The sequence below is a fragment of the Hyaena hyaena genome, unplaced genomic scaffold, assembly GCF_003009895.1.
Source record: "Hyaena hyaena isolate Hyena2069 unplaced genomic scaffold, ASM300989v1 scaffold_76, whole genome shotgun sequence".
Lineage (NCBI taxonomy): Eukaryota > Metazoa > Chordata > Mammalia > Carnivora > Hyaenidae > Hyaena > Hyaena hyaena.
Window position 1 is genome coordinate 1,611,037 of NW_024080709.1, and position 25,790 is coordinate 1,636,826.

General features: G+C 45.0%; 1 protein-coding gene across 17 annotated transcripts in view; it reads right to left on the reverse strand.

The window, feature by feature from the left end:
• The window catches only part of MRTFB (myocardin related transcription factor B), a 213,897-nt gene that overhangs the window by 62,201 nt on the left and 125,906 nt on the right, over nt 1-25,790 (reverse strand). For 12 of the 17 annotated variants that reach the window (XM_039233581.1, XM_039233594.1, XM_039233590.1 and 9 more), the window contains one exon: nt 1,096-1,161. In XM_039233581.1, the coding sequence (XP_039089512.1) occupies nt 1,096-1,161 (66 nt within the window). Of the gene's footprint in view, nt 1-1,095; nt 1,162-19,546; nt 19,680-20,114; nt 20,586-21,195; nt 21,622-25,790 lie in introns of those variants that run through there. The other 5 variants (XM_039233591.1, XM_039233586.1, XM_039233587.1 and 2 more) reach the window with 4 other exon arrangements.

Consider the following 25,790-nt stretch of genomic DNA (forward strand, 5'->3'; position numbering starts at 1 on the left):
CTGTCACCTCTAAAACTTGACCCTCTGGATAGGATTATTTTCAGCTCTGGTACTTGAAGTACTGCAAAGATTCCTGGGAGACAAGCCCATCCAAGTTTGTCTAGACTAGAGCTGGCTTGGCAGTGGTGTCTTAACCATCACAGATACTATTTAACTGATTGGTTCATCATCTGGCAGATGTAGTAATACTAGATTTAAAATATTTAGATACTTAATTAACAGTAGTCCAGAAAAGTTTTATTGGGAAAAATACTGCAGAGAAAAAGGGTTCTCCTTATAATAAGCAAAAAAAAAAAAAGGTAAGATCAATGACTCAGAAGACTGGGGAGCATAAATCCATTTTGCAATTTCTTTTTAGACTTTTAAAGCCATATAAATTACTTCTTAGAGAAATCAAGTTTTAGACAACTATCCATATAAATAATCATAATGCCAAAACAACAACTCTTCTCCCTCTAAAATATGAAATCACCTCCAAACTTGGTGAATACAGGTAAGAAGACAACAGGCAAATATTCTAAAATTAATCAACTCCAAAAAATGAAGGAAGGAGGGACTGGAGATACTTGGAAATTATCCACTTGGGCAAGAAAGAGTTTAATAATTATAAATAGATTTCTGTTACTCCTGTAACCGAGATGCACTTAATTACAGGCCAGATTGTATTGTATCAAGGATAACTAATTTGAATTAAAGTAGAACCAGCTTTGAATTAATTTTATCATGTGACTTTTCCAAGGCTAAGGAACACCAGACCTATCACGTAGTGATTTCAATGAGTTCAAAACTAAAACAAATGCTGATGCTGGAAGTAGGACCTGATCTTAACCTAACTATCCAGTTTTCAAGGTGTTCTTTACTTAATACAGAATTAATTCAAGCCCATCTTTTACGTTGCATCTGGTGTTCATAATATTATTGGAGAGGATTCTCTGTGGCGGGCAGTGCTGCTGCCTGGGTTTCCTTATCAGCTCATCTGGACACTGTATACTGACTACGTGGACACCACTGAACGCAGAGTGTGATCCAGGGCCTCCTCAGACAGGTGCGCTTTGTTACATCACGCTGGAAGTGACAGGGACACTGAAGTCTTACGTGGCATGATGCCCTGGTCCACCAGCTGTTCTCTCGTCCTTCTCTGCTGGAGCCTCAGCTGGAGCACTGTGAAAAGGAAAGGATCACCACTGGAGTTTATCAGCAACTGCAGGTGCCAACGCACGAGGCCCCAAGGAGATACAACTATGCTGTATTAAACACCTTCTATTTCGTAACTGAATGAGGGTACTACCTAGCACCATCCAACTTGTCAAAGGAAAATCGATTTGTGGTCTCTGCCTGTTTGGTGAGCTCGGAAGTTCTCTTAGCATATTTTTTGGTCAGTTAGTTCATAATCTTAATTTGACGAACATCGCTAAGTATTTGTTGTGTAAATACAATCACAAAATACTCAGCAAATAAACAAAACTAGTTGACTTATACATTAAGACTTGCTAATAAAAAAAACTTGAACTTGTAGATAGAAATTGAGATTCCTTGACATTAATTGTTTTTTTTTCCCTAAAGCAAGAACAAAAATTTTATTTTCAGATTGTCTTATTTGGAGAGACTTGCTCCATCTGGAACAAGATTTAAATAGCTTTAATGAAGGCCAAATTTATAATACAAATTAGACCTGTGAGGTATTACTAATGACCCAAAGGAAAATTTCTAAATTAAGAACTTAAAGTTTAATAATCTCTACACAAACGTAACCCCATGCCTCACTGCATAAATTCTTAAAAAGCCAAAATCAATCGATACCTTATCTTTTTAATGAAGAAACAATAAATAAATCATTAGAATTTGTAGAGAATGAAGTATACATCATAAAAGGTGAAAAATCCAGTTTGCCAAGTTTAATAAAAAGAAAGTTACCCCTAGATTTTTCAAGCAGCTTCCTTTCCTAGCATCTGTTTTTGTCTGGAAAACGAGCCGATTTCACAAAAGAATTTCGTGAAGTAACTTTGAAAAATACTTTCCTTGGTTTACCTTATGTTAAATTTTAAGTTTCTATTTTGATTTTTATGGTTTCATCTATGGATGAAAACCAAGGTGAGGATCATTAAGGGCCTGAGTAAGGGTTGCCAATACACTAAAAAAAATTACCTTTATGTATTTCCTGAAGAAAGAGAGAATTTTCTAGCAAGGAGGTGATGGCTGGCACAGAGGCTAGCTCAGGCCAGTTACATACCCAGGCTTAAATATAAATATAGTGCAAAAGATGGCTCCTACTTGTAATAACCCCTGAGATCGAAAGGCACAGGACCCATGGCCCTTATCCTTTGCTTGATGCTTCTTGCCCTTGTGCTGGGTACAGAGCAGAGCACAGTCCTCGACACACTTGCCAAACAGTCCAGACTGTAATATGGCTCTTAAACACATTTTCTTATTCATTGCTAGATATGAATGTCATCCTTTATTAAATTCTGAAATTTTTTTTGCTTCTTTGGGGGGCCCACAGGGGTCACAAAGCATCAATGACCTTCTAGTTAGAGCCGAAGCACTGACCTAAGATTCTATTACATAAAGCAATAGAAAAATTTGATGAGTCAAAAAAGTACAGGCACATGTCTCTCCCAGTAAAATGGCCTGAGATACTTCGAATCAATTATGCTCTAACACAAAGATCTCCCTGATAACTCATTGTTTCCTGAGGATAGTATGTTCCCATCAAGTACTTTACTAGGAACAAAAATAGCCAAAGAGATGACCTGTGGACAGGACAGCCCCCAAATGCCTGCAGACTCTAACATTCTTCTGTGAATGCGAAAGCTAACACTTGTCTGAACTTGAGATGGTCATATTCAAAGGCTGAATCCCAAGGAGAGGAACACTGAGAGGAGAAAAGGGTCAGAACCAACTCCAGTTCAAAGGCTGACACTTCTGGAACACGGTGGTCCATGTCTGCTGATGGCTCTCTAGCAGTGGCAGCCTTCCTTTCTCACAAGGGGGTCCTCGAAGAAAGGTGTAAAATAGAAAGAGTAATGAAAACATCAACAGCCCCCTTCTTTGGTTTAAAACAAACAAGCAAAGCACCGTACTTGTGAGACACGTGTACCACACACGATACAGATCTTTAGGGCGCACGCATCTGGGGATGGTGGGTGCGTTTGCAACAGCTCCATCTGCAGACCAGTGATGGCAGCAGCTCGTTAGCCTGGAGCGTCTGCTAACTGCACACAGGTCAGCGGCCCTCATGCACTGTGACGGCAGCCCTCCCAGTCTGGGGATCTTTGACTAGAAATCACATTCTCGTGCTGACATGCAAACTATGTGCGCTACCAGGAGGGTCCCACACAAAACAAAAGCACGTCACCAACAGTTACAACAAAACAAACACCAAACACAAACCGCTTGTGTTTTCCGTCCAGGTTTCTACATGGCAAACAGACCACCTTACTTAGGCCATACTGCTGGCAGGTAGAGAATAATCTGCCCCTTCGATTCCCTTCCCAGTGGCTCTGTAACCTTCCCAAGAAGCAACATCATCACACTGCAGCGCTACTCAAAGCAAGTGAGGCAGGCAGCCTTCTGCAGGCATGTTCGTCTCCTAAGAGCCCAGTCACTGGCTGGCTGCTCGTGCCTGCAAGGTGCACGTATGGGACGCGGGACACAGGGCAGCAGGAGCAGCGGTGGCCAGGAATGGAATGAATGTTTGTTTCGAAGCAAAGACATTAGGAAGAGCATGAATGAAGAGGCAGAGGTGCGCATGACAGTCAGGGTGTTCAGACTGATTACCCAGTCCAGTTTAGTTTTCACCTCTAACAGTAGGTGGGCAGCACTGGACACACCGCACTGACTGTCAGGCACAGTGTCCTAGGGAGAGACCCGGGGACACTGCCACTTTGGGTCAGGGTTAGAACACAGTTACAATATCCGCCCGCATGAAATACAACCAGTCACTCACAACTTGATAGAAGCTCTTCAGAGAATAACTAGTGGTTATAAAAAGTACAAATAGGCACGGGCTCACGATTCTGGGAAACAGCAAACTTCCTAAAAGGAAGGCTTCCCACTCAGAAGCCACAACCAGTCTGCACCCCAAAGGCAGAACGTCCAGGCCAGTGGAGACAGGTTTGAATGGTGCAGACGGTGTGGCTGTGCGGCGACACTGGACAACTGGAGGTGGCAGAACGTGGCGGGGCTTAGCCGGGACAGGGCAGGCGTGAGGCGTCCTGAAGACAGAGGACCTGACTTGGTCAGTAATCAGAGAGTCCCTCGTGGCTGTGGAATCAATATGGTTTCTTGAGTTTCACTGGGGGGCCTTTTGGAATTCAGCCCGGAGACCATTTTCTTCCCTCGTAGGCTCCACACTCGCGCTCCCGGGGACCAGGGGAGGCCCAGCCCGCTGACGCTGCCAGGCCTGCCACGCCGTCGTTGCTCTTAAGACAAGGGAGCAAACTGTAACACCGGCCGGTCTTTGGAAAACCTGACACTCTCTGCGTGTGTCGGTAAGAGTGCATTTCTGCAGCCACAAAGGTTAAGACTAGACGCTGGTCCAGCAGGTGCTTTCCTGGGGTCGCATCGGGTGGTCGAATAGTTGCCCAAGAGCCAGTGTCCCGGGCAATGGCCTTGTGTCTGAAAACCGAACCTCAGAGTATCCTCCCTCGTGCCAAGATGGGCTAATCAGCTGAGCTATTGGACTGACACCACAGCTTCCATCCTATTAGGGAATTAACGAAAACTGAGGGTTCTCCATGGCCATTTTGCAAATACTACACATAACAGAAAAAAACCATGTAAATCTAGAGAATTCCGAAGGAGAAAAAAATAGTTCAAAACAGTCAGTGAGCGGCTACATCCTTTCAGAAAACAAAGGGGACACAGTAATAATAGAGCAAAAGAGAATTCATGTTACAATTGCTCTTATTTGAACATTTTCAAAGAATGTCTTTGAAAAATGTAAAAATGAAAATAATCCAATGCATGATCCTGCTAAGTCTTAAGTTTAAAATCGCTGAGTTTAAGCAACCCTTTAATTTTCTCAAAAAAGGGGAGTAGATATAAACGATACATATCTCACTAAACAGCTAACACTGTACTCTGTGTAAAAGCATATACCACAAGTTGAGAAGTCTAGGACAGCTCTGTGTCTCCTGATGACAGGACTCACAAGAGGTGCTCAAAGGACCCCCATCAACGAAGGGACAGAAGGTGACAGAGCCATTTGCATATTGGATGTGGCACATCTCTCTTGATTAGCCTGAGTCCAAATCTTTTATTTTTTATTAGAAGAAAATATTTTCATCTAAGAGTCATGTATGTTCATTACACAAGAAAAGGAAATGTACAAAAGGAAGAGGAAGAAACTAAGAAACAAAATCACTGATAACATCACCCAGATGTCTCTTTTTGATAACTATTTTGATAACTACACATTCTTTTGCCCGCACATGCCACGGTTTACTAAATATCCCCCTGCTGTTTAGCATTTAGGTGGTTTCCAATTTATGCCAACTATATATAATGATGCTACGGTGGAATTTTTGTGCATAAAGTTTATTCCTTATTTCCAAGTATTTCCTTAATTCCGAGAAGAAGTAATACCTCTAGTGGTTCATATAACGTGTGACCATGAAGTGAGACAAATTTCTTCATATACAAACCAGCATCTTTTGAAATTACAGCAGATGTGTGAGGACATGGATACAGACTACTATGTATTTACTTCATGTAGAGAAAAAATTTTAATTTCTGAATTTTCCTAAGGTGGATGTGTCTTAATACTTTTTAAGGCTAACATACATGGCTTATTCTTATATTTCAACAAAGAGAAAAAAATACAATTTTGAAAATTCTGTTTCACATTATTCTTTACTGTAACAGATAAGAACAATACTGTGTCAAAATAAGTGTTGGTTACTTGCTCTTTTATATATATATAAAAAATGTAAAACTTTGGTTTTTAACTACCATTCCAAAAAATGAAAAGTAGCTTATTCAATGTTAAAGAGGAAATGTCCCTCTTATATAGCAGCACAGACAGTTTACACATTGAAGTGTATTTTCTTTTAGTTCCTTTCCCCTGCTTCTTAAATGGATTAAAATGCTTTCAGAACAAAATTTCAGGATTAGTTTCCAGTAGAAAAAAAAAAAAAAAAGAAATATAATATGCAATAACGTCTTTCACATAATACTTATACCCCCACATCAAAATTTTCAGCTGCTTTTTGAACCAATGTAATTTGTCTCTTTTCTTCTCTTTCTATAAGTAGAATGTTTGAAATGTTTCTATAATATGACATAATTAAAGTGCTTTTTCACTCTAAAGGGAAAAAACCCGTATTATGCAGCATTTTAATAACATATGGCAGTTTATTCGGAACTGGACAAGCCAGAACAAGGTACGGTTTTGGTGTAACGGCTTGGGAGGGGACATCTGACGACCATACATTACAAAAACAAGGCAGAAAAGACCCTTTCCGGGAAGCGGTGTGGCAGTGGGCCATGGTCTTGGAAATTCTCTATAAACAGCCGGTTTCACTTACGGGATCCCCAGGGGGGTGGGACAAGCAGGGGAGGGGAGAAGGGTAGTTGTCTGCAAGTGAGAGGACCCGACGTGTAGTATTCGACTGCAGGACATCGGGCAGGATACACTGCAGAATCACGAGGGATGAAAAACCCAAGACCCTGAGCAGTCAAGTGAAGGCTGGGTAACCAGAGGCCACAGAAAAGATGGAAAACTAAAGAATACTCTGTAATTGACTATGTATTGATTCTGAAGTCATATTATAGGCAAAACACAGGCCCTGGTTTCAGTTTTTCCATTTCATTTTATTTTTTCAAACAGATATTTGAGTAAAGGGAATAAAGTGATTGGAGTTTGGCACAAATCGATTATGTATTGTTTAAACTGCTGTAACTTAGGGACCTGGGGCACCTGGGTGGCTCGGTCTGTTAGGCGTCCAACTTCGGCTCAGGTCATGCTCTCAGGGCTCATGGGTCGGAGCCCCACGCTGGGCTCACTGCCGTCAGCACACAGCCCGCTTTGTATCTTCCGTCTCCCCTTCTCTCTGCCCTTCCCCACTAGCACTCTCTCTCAAAAATAAATGAACACTTTTTAAAACTTAGGGGTCTGATCCCATGAAACAAGACAATATTATCATCATATCATCTTTTGGACAGATATGGGAGGCAGTGACTGGCCCCTAAAACATCTTAGGACAATGAAGCCTGAGGGCCCCAATTAATACCGGATGCAGTGGTTTATTAAAGTAGCAGCTGAGTGGTAAAATTTACAACTGCATCTGCTTGCAGGTAAGGCCAAAAATTTGAAGTCTTGAAAAAAATTGATGTCGCAATAGCAAAAGACTGATGAACTTTTCCTTGCCCTTGAAAATAAATGTTTAAAAAGTGGTGGTGGTTATTAATATTGTACTCTGACCACTATTACTCCAGATAATTGGTAAAAATAATCAGTTTTACCACAAACATAAAACCATAAAGATTTTTAAAAAGACTTTATTATTTTTAAAAGCAGTTTTAGATTTATAGCAAAACTGAGAGGGAAGCACAGATTTCCCACATACCTCCTGGCCCCACACATAGTCTCCTCCTCTGTTATCAGCAGGGTTTTAAAAAACTTAATTCCACAAAGATCCACATGTTCTTTGCTTTGGATGGGTGCTTCCGGGTCAGAAGGTAAGCAGTCACATCGTGAGGATTCCATCTGGCCCAGGTCTTAGAAATACACCACTATGTGTACCTCTAAATAATACCTCGATTTAAAATTCATGTTTTAGGAGAATTTTTTTCTATTTATTTGTTGAAATAAAAGTGACGCACGCACACATAAAAAAGGCATTAAAGAAAACAGGGAACGTCCGCCCATCCCGCTCCGAACCACTAGTCCTCCACCATAAAGGAAAGCACTGGGAAGTTTCCATGGCTCCAGAGGGTGTTTTGTGAATATTCCTGGAATATTAAATACAAAATATGCAAAGGAGATGCACGGGGCGGGATCACACTATTCATGTAGCTTGGTGATGTGCTTTAAAACACCCCGTGAAATGCAGGCCCCTCTTGCCGGGGGTGTGAAGGGCTGGACCTAAGATGTGGAGGTCCAGGAACGCACACGCCGGTCGCTAGATGTTCTGCTATTACGCACAAAGCCGCAGTGATTATCTGCATTCACTTTCTGGTATCCTTTCGTGATGATGGTGATTATATACATAAAATGTATGATAATGAAATATCCATCTCACAATTGTGATGGGGCACTTTGCAATCCACATGGTTTTGGCAGTCTGTACTCTCACGCGTGAGGTAAGAGAGGACCTTTCTGTTCAGCCCTTCCCCACTATGTACATCATCATGTTGTAAGAGAAGTTTAAATTCAGAAACAAAGATTGCTTCCACTCACCCCAGACTACGGGCAAATAGAATAGTAAAGTCTGATGTAACTGATAAGGAGTAAGGGACCAAAAGATATCAAAAGAATTAGGGGGGGTGACGGGGCAGGTTTCTGCCCAAACGTGGAGACACGCATAGCGGCTGTCAGCTCTGATGAAGCTTTCTGTTGCAAACCTCGTATTTATTTACAAACCTGGGAGAATTTTTCTGATGTTCAAGACATCTCATTTCCCCCCTTCAACACAGATAAGAGATGTAATAGACAGATTTAAGATATATTTAGAATAAAATCAACAATATGTGGTAAGAGACTGGATGCTGGGTTTGAAGGAGGAAGAGACCACAAAGAAGACTCCTGGGTTGCTGGCTCACGCCTCCGGGCAGACCATTTACTGACATGAAGGGCACCAGTTGGCCATCTGGGAGCCCACTCTCGGACAGGTGTGAATTACAAGTGCAGATGTCATAGTGACAATTGGCTCTGTGGGTCCAGATTTCAGAAGGCAGGTCTGGGCAGGAGACTGAAATTTGAAAGTCGTCACTTATGTGGCATTTGAAGCCCTGAGAGTTTGCCGAGGTAGAGAATAGGGAAAGGGAGGCAAAGGAAGCCTGGGACTCGGCAACTAGGAAAGTTAACAATTGGAAGCTCACTTATGGGTCAGCGAGGGGATGAAGAAGATCCAGCAAAGGAAGTCCGAGGAAGCAGCCTATGAAGGAAAAGGAGCCTGGAGAATGATGTGAAAGTGTTTTCTAGAAGGGGGTCATGAGGAGCTACTGCTTGGAGGGATGGATGTCAGTGAGACTAGAGGAGGGGTAAGCAGGACAGGCGGGCAAAGGTGCGAATGATGTCCATGGAAGCAATGCTTTCAAGACGGTGCCCATGCAGGTAGGAGAGAAGGTGCACAGCTTCAAGCTGGACCATCCTCGAGTTTATAACTGATGTTTATAACTGATGAAGAGCAAGAGAGAGGAATGAGGCGGGGACGGGCGGGAAGGGAGAGAAAAGGGCTGAACGGACAGGAATGAGAACGGACAGGAGAGTCGGAGGCCGCAGGCCCCTTGGAGGGCAGGGGTCAGAGCAGAGAGACAGCTGCTGCTAGGAGGTGTTCCTCCGGCACAAAAGGAGGGCGAAGAGGCCGGGGCAGACCCGCAGGCAGGTATACAGATCCGGACCGGGATGTCCGGGGGCTTCCCAATGATGTCTTCTACTTCCTCGAAGGAGGAGGAAGTAAGGCGACTTGCTGAAAGTGAGGCGAGGGCAGGAGAGGCTAGTCTGAGCCAGTGCAGGGAGTCCGAATCAGTCACAGCGCGGGTGAAGGGCAGGGCGAAAAGAGAAACAAGGTTACTTGTTACCGGGATGTTACAATTAGTAGTGGCAACAGCTTGGGGGACAGAAGTCAGTCGGGAAACTGGCAAGTCACTCATCGGCTCTGAACTTTATCACTGTGACCAGAGAAAGAGACCACAGATACAAAATGAGAGCCTCTGGCAGTTCTTCCTAAAGCTCATTATGCCAAGTTTTCGTCAAGAGCAGTCGCAGCCCAGCAATTCCCCGTCTGCGTGAACTGAAAAGAGTGGACGACGGGGGCTCAGACACACACGTGCATACGGGTGCACGGCGGCACTATTCGCAGTCACCAGAAGGTGGGGACGGTCCCGATGTCAGCAGCCCAAGAATGGATGAACACACTGCGGTCCGTCCACACACCAGAACAGAATTTAGCCATAAAAAGGAATGAAGCACGGACACGAGCTGCAACACAGACGAACCTGGAAAACATGCTCAGTCCAAGACGCCAGACACAAAGGCCACCTAGTGGATTGTTCCATGTGTGTGAAACATCCACAGTGACTAAATCCAGAGACAGAGTTCAGAGTGGTGACTGCCAGGAACTGGGGATGGCGGGGGGGGGGGGGGGGGGGGGGGGGGGGGGGCGTGGTGGGGAGGTTGCCATGGGAGTAACTGCTTAACAGCTACAAGGGTTTCTTGGGGGGGGATGGAAATGTTTTGGGACTAGAGGTGTGTTTGAGCAATATGGTCAATCATACCAAATGCCTGTGAATCGTTCACTTTAAAATGGTGAAGTTTTGGGGCGCGTGGGTGGCTCAGTCGGTTAAGCGGCCGACTTTAGCTCAGGTCACGATCTCACGGTTCGTGGGTTCGAGCCCTGCATCAGGCTCTGTGCTGACAACTCAGAGCCTGGAGCCTGTTTCAGACTCTGTGTCTCCCTCTTTCTCTGACCCCCACCCCCACCCCATTCAAGCTGTCTCTCCCTCTCTCTCAGAAATAAATAAAACATTAAAAATAAATAAATAAAAATGGTGCCGTTTTGTTATGCAAATTTAACCTCAATTAAAAAAACAAACAAGTCAGCAGAACAATAGACTCAATAACCAAATTTCTCCTTTCCTACCCACCCCTAGCTAGCCCTTACCATAATTCCATTAATCACGAATGGTGACTTCATCTTTCAATAATGTGATAACTACAGTAACAGCTACATTCTATACTCCCTGTCACACTGAATTCTAGGTTTTGTTGGGGTTGTTCTGGTCCCTACGTCCCCGTCTAGACCACATTCCTATTTTCTAGCACCTTCTGCAATGCCACAATACAGAAGTTTTAATAAACACTTTTTACTTACTTTTGCATGGTATACTTACAGTATATAACGGAATTATATTTTCTAAGGAAAGAGCGCTCTGCCAATTTTTTTAATACTATGCCAAATTTAAGAAAAGAACAACAGAAGAATTTTCTAGGGGCAAGGGCTTATGGGCAGAACCATGACTATTTCACGCTGTTGTAGGAATCTGAGGCTTGGATAGTTCTGAATTAATGGTGGTGGTAGAGCAGAAGATAAAATCTAATTATGTTGTTTTAACGGGTACGACAAGACTAATAAGGGAAGGTGAAGGCAAAGGAGTCAAGAAAAACACAAAAGCCTGGCAGTTCCTAACTTGTTTTCATCTCTACTTACAATTAATGTAAAATTCATGATGCATTAAAGAAGAGAGAAAGCACTTAAGTACTCTCACATGTGACAAAAAAGAAACACCAAAGATCACAGACCTTTGGCTTTATTTTCAGGGGTCTAATTTGCCAAGTATAAAATAAGCTTTTTCTTTAAGTGATTCCATGAACTAGAAAACACCAAGAGGCCCCAAACGAAGCAGTGGTTCGTCTTCTGAGAGCCATGCCACCGGCACCGACACACAGCTTCCCTGACCACGGCCTCCTTTCTGGAGCAAAGCAGGGTTACAGTGTGGACGCAGATCGACACGTGCGGCATGATGAAGGGCAAACAGCACTGTGATCAGGAATTTTTATGTTATGATTATTTTCCATGGAAGAAAGGAAGACAACATCAAGTTAACTAAAAAACAACCCTGCACAAATTGGTGTTTGAAAGAGTTAGGTCTTAGACAACACAGGAGACACTGTCTCTCTTTCCAACGTCAGAAAATCTACTGTACCCTATGAACCCCACGGGGTGGGCGATGTGGGAAGGGCCAGGTGGGACAAACTTCGGAATCCTGAACTTGCTGGTAAGGAGGCCAAGGTCTAAAATGCACCATTTAGCCTCTATGAGGAATTAAAAGCAAAAATGACATAAAAACGAAAATGCTAACAGTCCAGGCTAATAGGCTATAGGTTTCCTGAATTAATCTGCAGCATGAGGTCAGGAAGACAATGTTTTCAACACGCAGCCCTGGAAATTTACAGGCACTTTGATAACTCTGTGGTTGGCTGCTGCTTCTGTTACCATGGAAACAGACTGCTAAAAATGGGGCATGTTTCTTTAAACTGATCATACCTTCACACAAATTCCCTTCTCCTTTTTGTCAAAAGTTGGCATGAATTTAAAGTATGCCTCTCGTGGTGTGACAACGTGATGTCAAGCGAGGGGCCTGGTACAGAACAGCAGGGGGAACATCGGTCTGTGGCACGCATACAGAAGGAGATCAGACATACACGCGCTTCTAAAAATCTCACTTGGTTAAAAAGTGGTGGAAATAAAGGACATGGCGGCATAAAAGGAAGTATAACACAAATATCAGGCACTTCAAAAGCAATGTCATCCACTTAAATGCCTCATCACCAGCAACATAGGTTAAAACAATACTTGATTTGTTTCTTGTAGACAATGGGTTTTGAGTCTGTAGGACCATACTGGCTCTATCCCCAAACTTCCAGACCTCTTACCCGACCTGGTTCCAAGAGAAGACAGTGTTTTTCTTATTTGGGGGGCAATGAGATGTTCTATAGTCTACCACCACCACCACAATGTCAGCATTTCAGCGTGCAGTTCTCGGTAGAAGTGCTGATGAGTAAAAGCTCCTTGCTAATTCCTCTGAAACGGGAAGACGGACATGGCATAAAACATTCTGAAATGTCTTAACGTAAATGTCTAAGGCTGGCTGAGTAAGAGCAGAAGTGACAATGAAACAGAAAACTGCGGAATATTATTTACCTCCGATTTTCCCCAGAGTAGAAAGCACATGCCACTCTTTGGAGGTCACTTGATCCTGGCTCAATGGCTTGGTTTTTCTGCCTACTTGGTGGATTCAGGAATGGGACAGACAGACAGACACACACACACACACACACACACACACACACACACACACGCCAATCTGCCCACGAAAACAAGAACAGAATGGAGGAGAGGGCTAACCCATGTGCTCTCCTAGCACGGCAGCGACTGCGTGATGGTGCAGACGAAGGGGTGCACTGCAGCCCCTCAGGCCAATGCAGCAGGGTGGGGTGGGGAGGAGAGGCATCTGGGAGAAAAGAGTGATGAAGGGACACAGGGAAGGGCCTCCCTGGAAGGAGGGCCCGAGTAGGTGGGGTGTGATCAGAGGCAGCTGTAGGGACCCTGTAAAGACCGTATTGGAGGAAGGGGACCCGGCCAGGGCGTGGCCGTGGAGAACAGTGCCAGGGATAACAAAAACAAACACTGTTGGGGCAGAAGTGACAGATGTGGTGACAGGACTTGGTGACAGGTTATGAGGTCAGGGAAGGTGCCAGGGACCAGCCCCTTCAGGTGTCTGGCGTGGGCCAACGGCTGGACAGAGGTGCCTCAACCGCGACAGGACACGGAGGGGTATGTCCCGCAGGGAGGCGAGGCCCGCACAGGCCTGGAGCCCTTGCGAGAGGCCTGAGCCTCCCTCCCTGGACCTAAGCACACATGGCTTTCTTCTCCATCTTTCTCGTGTGCGCTCATTTTCCCTCCTCTATTATCACTTACTTCCTCACTTCTTGGGCTGCAAGCTCCTTGCATGCTGGCATAATACCATGTACATATAAATTTCTGCAAAATGAAATGATTTCTAATAAAAAAATTAAATAATTCCATCTCAAAAAGAGAATGCACCCATTTTCTTCTTAAAAACACTGAATCACGTCTGGGAAGAGGGATCGTTCCCCTTTCCCATCATACCTGTATGTTATTTCAATTTATTAAAAGGACCATATCCTACTCTTTGAACATATTTTTTAACGTTAACTCAGTGATACCTCACTGTACAACACCTTCAATTTTGTAGAAAGCTGACAGAAAACAAAGAGGAAATTCCCAGAGAAATCAAAATAGTTGCAGAACTCGTGCTTTTACTGCAAAGCTTTGTAGCGTCCTTTATATCAACTGCCTATTCGTCTGTCTCTCCCAACACAGCTCAGGCTCAACTTGGTAAATATATGTTAGTTAAGTCAGTAACAGAATCAAGATTTCACAATTACGTTTTGTTAATGTGTTACTTACTTTAAAGAAGCTTAGAAGCAGCCTATCAGCAAAGGGAGGGCAGCCAGATTTTGGCAAAAATCAAACAATAAATAACAATGCTAGCAATCTAGTAATGGTCTAGGGGTCCCTCTATACACCTCACAGTGCCTTGAGGCACTGATGCATTACATTTGCGGTTATTAGTTCATAACTGATTATAAATTGGGGCACCTGGCTGGCTCAGTCGGTTAAGCGTCCGACTTCAGCTCAGGTCATAATCTCAAGGTTCATGGGTTCGAGCCCTGTGTCCGGCTCTGTGCTGACAGCTAGCTCAGAGTCTGGAGCCTGTCTTCAGATTCTGTGCCTCCCTCTCTCTCTGACCCTCCCCTGCTCACGCTCTCTCTCTCTCTCTCTCAGAAATAAATAAAACATTAAAAAATTGTTTAAAAATAACTGATTATAAATTATATCTGATGGGAATAGTTCAAATAATATTCTGCTTAAGAAGGCAAGGAGGCAGATAATACTCTTTAAATCCTTGTTGCATAATAATAATGTGTCTATGAGATGCAGGACACTGGGGGTGAGGTACAAAAATGATCCAAGTAAGAATTCTATCCCCCCAAGTCATTATGGTCTAATAGTGAAGATAATAAAGATACATATGCAAATCACAACAGCAAAAGGTAACGGCACCTGGATGGCTCAGTCAGTTAAGCGTCTGACTTGGGCTCAGGTCATGATCTCACAGTTCGTGGGTTTGAGTCCCACGTGGGGCTCTGTGCTAACAGCTCAGAGCCTGGAGCCTGCTTCAGATTCTGTGTCTCCCTCTTGCTCTGCCCCTCCCCAACTCAATTCTCCTTCTCCCCACCCCTGTCTCTAGAATAAACATTAAAAAAATTTTTTAAAACAGCAAAAGGTAAAAATGCCACTGAGAGATGCAGATCAAGTTATTGGGAATATACAGAAGGAGGAAGTTATTCTTTGCTCATAGGGTCAAGTGGCTTGCTGTAGGAAATGGCGTCGGATTGGGGTTTCCCACCCTCTGAGCCTGTAGAGGTGAGGTGAGAGGAACATGGACAGGAGGGGCGTGGAGGGGGGAGGGCAGAGCAACGCAGGTGGCAATCTTTTATCATCTGTGCTGCTCAGTACGGCAGGCACCAACGACCTGTGCCTAATGTGATGAAGGAGCTGGATTAAAAAAAAAATTGTTTCCTTTTAATTATTTGAAATTTAACCAGCCACACATAGCTAATGGACAGTGCAGGAAGAGTATGTACAAGATAATTTCCAACATCTAGAAAAGTTGGCATTTTGGTAAAGGTATTTGTTTAATCTCTCTTCCCCAGGATGGTCTGCTTAGAGGATTTCAAACAAATATGCACTTTTTCTTAATCAGATCTACTAGAGCCCCGTCCATCTACTCCACTGTTTACTATGCCATCTACCACGAACTTCCACATACTTTATCTCAACTGTGAGTTACCAGCCATGATGGAAGGGGGAGTGTGGCCCCACAAATCTGTAAATCTTCTCCCCGCCACACCCGTGGGTTGACCACCACCACGAGGGCAGCCCAGAGCCCCCAAGTCACTGACCAGGGTGGCAGTCTGATCTACCTTGGACTGTGCTGACCAAGAAATACACTTTGGTTCAAACACTGAGTTTAGGGGCTGTTTGTTAGAGCAATTAGTTTTAGTGAAAGTAAATTAATAGACAGCCCGTTTTCTTCCTGTGGTTTTTATTCTCACCATTAGAGAGCTCTGTACACTGAACATCCATTTTCCTGCTTAATGATAACTAGCTGGTAGCACCGCTATTATGATTCATTATTTTAATAATGACTCCGATCAAACCACTTATTTGAATTAAATCACCTCAGCTTATTTGATTTTCCTTCAAAATCTGTAACTGTTAATTCTTTGGTTGTCCACTCAGTGATCTGTAATGTCCTTCTTCAGTTCTAGAACCAGAAATTGAATTTAAATCTCATCCACATCGCACACAACTAGAAAATGTTCACATCCTTTTGTGGACAAGTCAAAGGCTGAGACTCCCTACTGCTGCTCTGACAAAATAAGCTAGTCTGAGGAGAATTCTCTATTTTCAATTTGGTCAGGAGAATCCACGATACTTACTCCTATCTTCATCTAAAGCAGCTAATAATGAAATTCTCCCTCTACACGCATGGACTGGTATTTATCAGAAAGTTCATATAAGCATGAACAAAAGTGGCAGGTAACAGGCTTTGTTAGCCAAACAATTCTTTGGTATGTAATGACAACCCCTTCTAGGCTGTTGACACTAGGAACATTTTCCTCTTAAATTTTCAATAGGTATTCCCACGTTTTCTTGTTAAGGTACAGAAGAGACTCCCTGAAGCCTATGATTACTTGCTAATAGAGTCTGCTTCCCCCCCCCCCCCACCCCCGCGATAACAATTCCGGCTAACCAGCACTGTCAATAGTAACAGGAATTCGGATATATCCTCACGTAAGTGAGAAACAGAGCATCTGCAGGAGCAGCAGACTGGACTTCCAACCCCTTACAGTGGACACATGTCAGAAACACCAGAGAGGCCGAGCAGTGTCTGTGCCGTGGGAACTGAATGGACCAAGATTTATCCTTCCTCATTACCTGGAAACTTATGATCTTGACATTAAAAAAACAAAAAACAAAACAAAAAAAAAACCAGTGGGCATTCCTTCAAATAAACAGAAACCAACTTTGTCAAAAAGGAGTGGAAAATGAAACACTACTGATGTGAAATATCAAGTATTTTTAGTGTTCCTTAACACGGGAGACAGAAACCATTAGACACTTATAGTCACTTGTCTATTAGTCTCTTTTGACAAAACAGCGTAGGATCTAATGAGACTCTAGGGCATTTCACTGCTTCCACAACTGCTGCCGTATCAATCGACTTTCATGGATCGATACAACTAACATATGGTCCAAGGCCCAAAAGCAGACGACTCAGTAGAGGGCTGTCCCAACGTCGTGCTCTATGTCCGATGAGCTGACCATGGGTCCTCATCGGCGGGCAGGGACTGTGACACCGTGAATTCAGGAGCTCCATCTTGCACAGGAACCACGTTGTTTTCTTACCACTCCAAATAAAAAGGGCTCCCTGTAAGATTGCTTCTATTTTTTTCTGTTCTAATGACACCCACGTCTAACCTCACTTTCACTGTCACTAACTTGGAGGTAACAGACGATCCTTGATATCTACGGGCTTGTTCCCCAACCCCCCCCCCCCCCCCGCAGCCCTATCTCTAGCAGAAAATGAGTAGAAATGCAATCTGTTGAGGTATAAGGAAAACCCTGTTCAATGCAGCTGTGGTGAAAGACATTAATTTTACCCAAACACGTCTTTGGAGTATTTTAAAATATGAAAGTTCTCTCCATTTACCTCTTTATACCTATGAATTTACATGACAGTAATATATAAAATATTTCTCTATTTGGTAAATATATATATGAATTTTTAAAATTTTAATTTAAATAGAAGGAAAAAGTAACAAAGTGCTGAAAAACAGACAAGAGGAATGACAAAATGGCATCAAATTGGGCATCCCATAAAATCAGCGTCAAGTACATATTGATTCTCCTTATTGTACACATGAGGACATAAGCTGAGGCTCAGAGCAGTGAACCTGTCCAGGGTCACAATGGTAGAAAATGGTGTGCCGAGGACCTGATCCCAAGTACATCTCACTTGAGAGTCCATGCTCTTGCTCCTCTGACATCACACGGTCACACAAGTTTAACCGGAAGGCACGGTCACAGTCATTCGGGAAACAACCTGTACCTTATGTAACCACGTCAACTCTGCTTTGCTGTGCTTGTTGGTAATTCTACCCCATTTTTATATTTTTAATCTTTGCTTCCAGGCTCCTTTATCTTGCTCTGCGGTTGTGACATCTCCATCTTCCTCAGTTTTTAAGTAGCACAAACATTTTTTAATTTAAGGTATTAACAGGAGCTTAACGCTTGAACTTGACTTAAATGATACACAGATAATTCTTAACTTTTTTTTAAGTTATAATTTAAAACCCTTAAGTTCCTTCAGTAAATCTCCAGAAGGTATCCTAAACCCCCTAGTGGTATTGATTTTAGAGGAATCCACAGTAAGGCTTGCTGCATACAAGCAGAGGCGACCCCATTGTTTGATTCCTGGCAACAGCTATTTATACATCATTGTGTGTCGTTTGTTTTGATCTAGAGGGTTTTTCTACCCACACTCAAAAGTAGTTCAACTCTAAAAAGTCCAACTATTGTTTTTTCTTATCTTTTAAATCTGTAACAATCTCTACTGTCACACTCTCATACTCTAAGTGAGCAAAAAAAGGGGGCAATATGCTTTCGGAAGACTCTCCAACTGCTACTCAGGCAGAGAACTCTGCATTTACTCTCTGGGTCTAGAAGATGAGCGAGAGCGAGTGGAGAGGTGAGGGGGCGGCTGATGGCAGGAGCTGAAAGCAGATAAAACGAAGAGAGGTTATGCTGGTGGTTTTTTCTCCCAAAGAACACCAGAAAAGCAAATTTCAAAGTCAACAAGCATTGCGAGGGGCGGCCTTCAGGATCCCAAATTCAGGGAAAACTTCACGCCAGTAGGTCCTGAACCTCCTGAAGCAGGGCCCTAGCTCTCCAGCTGCTGCTGCGGAGCCCGGCTGGCCCCGGGCCGGCCACACTTCAGCGTATGCCGGGACGAGGGGACGAGCAAAGCCACACCTTTGGCCTCTTCTCACGTCAGTCACTGAGGTGCCGTGCAGCGGCCACCAACAGTGATAAAATAAGCGTTCACATGCTTATTTTATGCTTTGTTAAAAAACTCCACAAAACTATGCAATGTTTTTAAAAAAACAAAACAAAACAAAACGATGCGCTGTGCATTACAACCAATTGCACCCATCATTTAAAGATCTACTTAAGAAAGCGGTAGCTACCTTCCTGGCTTTAAACAATAAAAACCATGAACGTGTCAACTGGAAAACATTAATTTTCCTGGAATTATGTGTTTAAGCCTAAAGCAAATAGTGTTCTGAAGAATATGGAAAGGGAAATGGCCTCTCCTAACGGGGTGGGGGCGGGTGGCAAGGAAAAATTGGAGAGCATGAGAAAATGCAGGAGATGGACCTGGGAGGATTTCACTGAAAGCTGGGCTGGCGTGCTCAAGTGCCCTCAAGTCCCCGTCCTGCACTAACGACTGCAACATGCCTCGAGGTCTGCGAGCTGGGGGACGGCTGGAGAGAGCCACCGAGGACAGCACTGCGCTTTCATTTCTAGGAACTCGGAGCGAGTGAGGCAGAGGAGCAAGCACAGAGAGCGGACACACGGCAAGGTGGGCACACGGCACACAGACGCGCGCAGCCTGGCTGGCGGCGGACACGGACCCGGCGCCTGGGGCCCCGGCCACGCACACTGACCTTCCTTAAGACTTTTCTGGTTGCTCCCCTCAAGGCATTCCTTCTCTTTGACTGGCTCGAAATCCCCCGCAGTTAAAATCTCCGGGAAGCCCTGTTGCTGCTTCTTGGAGCTATCGATCATGGTGAGAGGCTCCTAGAGACGGGCAGCATCAAGCGGGAGAAAAGCGCAATGTGCAGAGCACGCTCCGGTCTGGTCCCTGGGCCCCGGGTCCCTCCTGACAGCACTCCGGTCTCAGTCCCGGGCGATCAGGTCTCTAAGCAGCCGGAGGCAGCCATTCCCCTCTAGCTCCCGGCCGGCCGGCGAGCACACAGCCGCGCGGCTGCCTGCGGGAAGCCCTCAACTCTCCCCACCTCCCTCCCAGAGACGCCCGGAGGCACGATGCTGAAATCCCACCCCTTTTCCCAGCCAGCCCCCTCTCCCCCGCCGTGCCGGCTCCCCCTTCCTCCCCCCACCGCGCCGCCGGGTCCTTCCATCTGCAGTTTGATGGTCCGAATCATCTGACAAACACTGAGTCAAGCAGTTAAAAATAAATCCTGTAGTTGTTAAAAGAGAAGACTTTGCTGATACCTAAGAAGACAAATTGCTGCCTGCGGTCTCTCTCCGGCTCTCTCTAAACACACCCGCAGGCTGTGGAAATACTTTCTATCGGCCAGACAGGCACATCCATTACTCATTAAGTTCTCCGGCTAAAGGAAGGGCGGTCTAGGGCATCCGAAGGATGCGGGTCTTTCTTATCTCGGCGCAGGCCCCTCACTCAAGGAACGCGCTAGCAGCATAACTGCCTGGCCGGGCCGGCGTCCCGCTCCCAAGGCTCGCTCACGGGGTGCCTTTCGCCGTGGCCGGCTCTCCCGGGCACGGCCGGGGCTCTTTGTAACAGGGAAATGCGCTGTGACGGCAGAAAGCTGCAGTCACCGACTCGGACCTGAGCGGCACTTTCCCTTTGTGCCACTAGTCGGCCGAGAGAGTTAATATCGCCATGATTGTGCTAAGGGATGGTCTGTCTCCTCCCCCGTGTGAGAAGCAGGCGCAGCGGGGCGGGAGAGCAGACTCCAGCCGCCCAAGTTTAAGCTCACGTGAGTCATCAGCCACGGGTACCCCTCCCGCAAGCCAGGGCTGCCGGCCACCAGACGGGAGGGGCGCTGCTTGGAGGGAACCTCTAGGTATGGCACTTCCAGGCTAATGTGGACGCGAGCCTGTTTTCGTACACAGCAAATACATATCTACCCACAGCTGCAGCCAACCCAATCTGATTTTTTTACTTGTTCCAAGTAGGCTCATTTGCAAAGGGTTCCCAAAAAACCCATTAGAGGCTGTAAGAGCAATAGATGGAATCCTCTTCCGTGAGGGATAGGTTTTGCTCACTTTTTTATAACCAACATCCAGCAAAGTGCCTTAAGTATTCGTTTTCAATAAAACTTGTTGCATGATTGAAGGAACAAATGAAAGCCGGAGAAGCTGCACCAGGAAAAGTTGTTTTGATAACACTCAACATTCTAAATAAGTAAGTCCTAGATCAATGACTATTGGTCACTGATGTCAGATGAAATGTTCTCTGAAGGAAGCACATTCTCTCTGTAAAAGAAAGTACACACATACATTTTCAGTGTGTATCTGACATGATCCTTCTGGGGGATAAAGAAAGACTTACATTTTCAAAGCCAGAAAAATCGGTATCGTCTTCACCACTGAACCACAGATGGGGCCTGGATGAGGGTTCTGCCCTTTGTCCCTGGGTTCAGGACTGGCGTGCACTAAAGTTGTGCTGTTCGAGAAAGATAGTTATCTACTCTTCTCCAGCGTCTCCCGACAATGGGATTACACAACACATGACATGCTTCTTGTCAAGTGGAATTCCTTCTGGAGCAGCGTAAGCCCAGTGTCAGGAGTCTAAACCCCCACAGAAACAAACAACGCTGAAGCTTATCACACACAGTTCTCGAAAATGCGCTCAAATGCTCTGCTGCTATTTCTGATCTGAGGTCCCTGTTCATCCACATCGACTGTCTGCATTTCCAAAGGAGTAAGAAAAGCAACCACAGTTTTTTGAGGACATTCTTTAGGTCAGTCACCTTTTTAGCAGTTTGGTGAAGTTGATCTCAATTAACCCCCAAGAGCCCTCTCTGACCACTGTGATTTTTGGTTCATTACAGACATTTTACAGACTCAGCCCTGAGTCACAAAGCTTCTAAGTGGCAAGTCTGGAATTTAACCAATCTTAGCTTTCCAAAGCCTGAGTCTTTGATCTTAAGACAGGTTTTAACAGCAGAGGCCATAACTTTTATGGCGCCCTGGCAATTCTACTCCTGGTGAGGGAGAAGGAAGTCAACAGAACCGTATCAGAATGCTTTCGTGAAAGCATTTCAACCTTCCTGAAATTATTATTTCCTGACATAACGAGAGCCGTAGCCGACTCTATTTAGTGCTTACGGTGTGCCCCAGTCCAAGTGCTTTCCATACGTCATCTCCTCTGTCCCACCGCCAACCTGGGAGTCGAACATTATCGCAATTTACAGGTGGGGAAACCGGGGCCCAGAAAAACCGACTATTTTGTCGGAGCTCGCATGTCTTCTATGTGGTGGCTGGGATCTGACACAGGTTGCCTGGCTGCAGAGACTGTGTTCTTAATTACTTTGCTAAAAAGGACAACAATAACAATAGACCCTAATATTCTCTCTCTCATCATGCTGCTTTGAACCTCCGTCAACTGTGTTCAGGCCACGTGTTTAGAAATCTGAGTAGATACGGAGCTCTATCAGCCATGGCAAAGTTTTTTACTGGCTGTGTGGGTGCCAGTGTGTGTTGAGTGGGTTAAAAAATGAAACAGTTCTCTTTTAAGGATCTTCTCTAAACTTATTATTTTTGTATCTGATAAAGATTAAAAAATCTCAATAAGGGAACACATTGTCCCGCTGTAGGTTTCTTTCTAAAGTCTTGCTTCTGTAGTTTTGAGAGAGAAGAATAATTTTCTTAGTGATGTATATGACCGAAAGAACATTTATTTTGTTATTTTTAAAAATGTGAAATAATTTCAAATTCACAGAGCATTTTTTTGCTGAACCTTCTGTGACAAGGCTCTTTACCCTCAGCGCTCTGGTGCGTAATTCCTACAAGCAAGGACATTTTCCCATAAAACCCCAATATTACCATCAATATCAGAAAACTAACACTGGTTTATCACCATCTAATCCACAGACTCAAGTTCCGCTAATTGTCCCAACAAAAGGATCCAAACGAGGATCGTGTGTGGCCTGACTTATTTCAAGTCTCTTCAGCATTCTTCCATTTTCAATAGTTTCTCAGTCTCTGGTGACTCTTCTTCCCTTAAATTTTGAAGATCACAGAGCAGTTATTTCGGAGAATCCCCCTCAATTTAGGTTATCCAGTGTGTCTTCATGAAGAGACTCAGGCTATGGCAGGATGATTTTTGGCAGGAACATCATGGAAGCAGCGATGTGTTCTTTGCAGCCTATCAAGCAGTGCCCAAATTCTGTTTGTCTCATAACTGGTAACATTTATTTTGATGAACTGATTATGATGGTACTGGGCATGTTTCTTCACTGGGAACTTAGTTTTTCTCTGTGTAACAAATTATTGTGTGGGGCTGAATTATTTATTACCGTGATGGTCACCAAAGGGTGATTTTGAAAATTCTATTACTCCTTCTATGTTTACAAGCGGCACATCCTACTGTAGGATTAAGAATTCCCTTGATCTCGTTTATGTTCCCTATTTCTATCACCATGGACTCCTGGGTTCCTGTTTTATTCAATGGGGTACAGCATGTTCTCTTCATTTGTTTTGATGCTCCGATTATTACAGACTTGGTCCCCTCGCTGGCTTCAGTTTCCAGCTGTCATGGCCCATTCTCTGCCCACGTTATTACTTTCTGGTACAGGTATCCCAGGCCCAGGCATTATGCTTCCTGTCCCGGTGGGAAAGCAGGGACCGCGTACCAGGTGCGCACATTGCTACTGGGGCGCCAGGTTCCCAGACCCCCACGCGGGCTGGGAAGCCCTACCCGGGACTGCTGCCCCCACGTAGCCCAGCCCTACCTCATGTCTTTTGCGTTAAATCAGGGACGAAAGGAGAAAGGAGGCTTGCATTCCATCTGAGTAAAAAATACTAACAGTTATCACGTGAACTGCTCTCAGTAGGTCTGTCCTTGTTCCTTACTACACGTGCTACATCATCTTCAGTGTCATTTGGCCCTACTGTCATGGGGGGCATTTAACTTCAAATGACAGGTGATTAGAGCCACTTTGGTTATGATAAATATGCTTCCAGAGTGTGTGTATACACACACACAAAAAGAGCTGTTTCAGTATGAAAGAGAGAGCCATAAATCAAGTCATTTTTCCCACTACTCCAAGCATAGATATTTAATAAGCGTGAGAAAAACTGTATGGCTTGGAGACTAGGAATAATCCAGGAAAGGCTTCAGGGAATCGAAACAGAAACAAACAAACTCAAGGGACCGCCACAAAAAAATTGGCAGAGTCACCGTATGCTCATAAAGCTGCTGATAGAAAAGACACTGTGCTTCGGTAAAGACAGACTGGGCAGCACTGCGGCGCCCGGGCAGCGCCGCCCCACGGAAGAGGCCGGGGCTGAGGGGCTCTGTAACTAGCAGCAGAACGGAAACAGACCGCTGAATCCCGAGTCGTGCTGCTCCTGTCCCGTTCCTGACACAGGACTAAGAGACGATGCCTTTCCTTTTCATCTCCGGCATCCTGGGACTTTGAAACAGGCCCTCAAGGAGCCCGCCACCAGAGTGAATGTGGGCACAGTCTGGGCGGCCTTCGCGAGGCCTGAGCCACAGTGCTGCACGCGTCATGTACACGTGGGCAACCAGGCCGGATGCACATGGGGGGAAATGTCAGTCTAGGTTACCCCCGATTTTTTTCCCCAAGGGAACCATATTTTAGTAAAATACATATATGATCCTTAGTTTTCCCTCTTTTAAAATTATAATACCATTATAAAAATATTGTATCTTTAAGGTGGCCTGGGTGGCTCAGCTGCATGAGCATCTGACCCTTGACTGTGGCTCAGGTCATGATCCCAGGGGTCATGGGATCGAGCCCCAGTCAGGCTCCGTGCTGAGTATGAAGCCTGCTTAGGATTCTCTCTCCCTGTCTCTCTGTCCCTCTCCCTCACGCTCTCTCTAAAAACATAAGAGAAAACATATACTGTATCTTTAGATAAATAACTAAGTGGTTAGGATAAATTCTAATAATTTAATAATTACTAAACCCAATTTAAAGATCCTGGTAATTAAAATATTTTTTTTAAAAAAAGGACAGAACACCATCTCTGAAATCAGAGAACATATCCTAAAGGCCCTTCATTTTTACTACATTTTAAATTCAGATATAAAGAGACTAACAAATGAGCCCTACGGAAACCACTATTTCACGAGGAGGGACACATTTTCCTGTGATTTCTAAGATGAAGGGTCATCAACACTTTGAACGATTCAGCGTGGCGGCATAATAAACAGGGCAAAAGAGCAGTGTGTGTCCGTGCTCCCTGTCACCGCAGCACACACACGTGGCGGGCCGGCCCCGCTGGGGGTGCCTCAGCCTCCCTGCAGACGGGGACCCGGGCACGGCTGCTCGGGACTGGAGTCTGACCATCTGACCATCGGTGACCGCTGACTAACCTCTGCTGACAGGAGAGGCGGGAACTTCACAGGCAACGGGGCAAGCGGCAGGGGCCGAGGAAGGCGCCGCCTAGCTCGCTCAGTCCCCGTCACGTAATGACAGCATCGGTCAAGCACAGCGGTGGCTGTACACAAGCGACCGGTGCCACCGGTCTCCTCCTGCCCAAAACTGCGGCATGGGTGATGGGGAGATGACAGAATACACTTTATCGGCTTTAAAAAAAAAAAAAAGTCATTCAAATCCCTGCCCTATTTCTAAGCTTTATGGTGACTCATGAACACGCACAGATTTACAACAAAGCTTTCCTCCGATCACGTATCTTCGGAGCAGGCTTCCGTGAGTTCTGCCTCTCAGGATAGAGGGGAGGACGCGGTGACCACAGCTTCGAAGGTCTGGCACAGACAGAGGGAGGAGTGAACGGGGAGAGGGTCAGATCCGGGCAATGACGGAAGACCCAGCAGCTGCTGCAGCAGCGGGACGCTGCGCTCCGCCCCGGGAGTTCGGGAGTTCGAGCGCTGCCCCGGGACTGGCTCTTTGCCTCTCGGGCATCACCGTCCCTAGCGGCCGGCCCTTTCTTCCG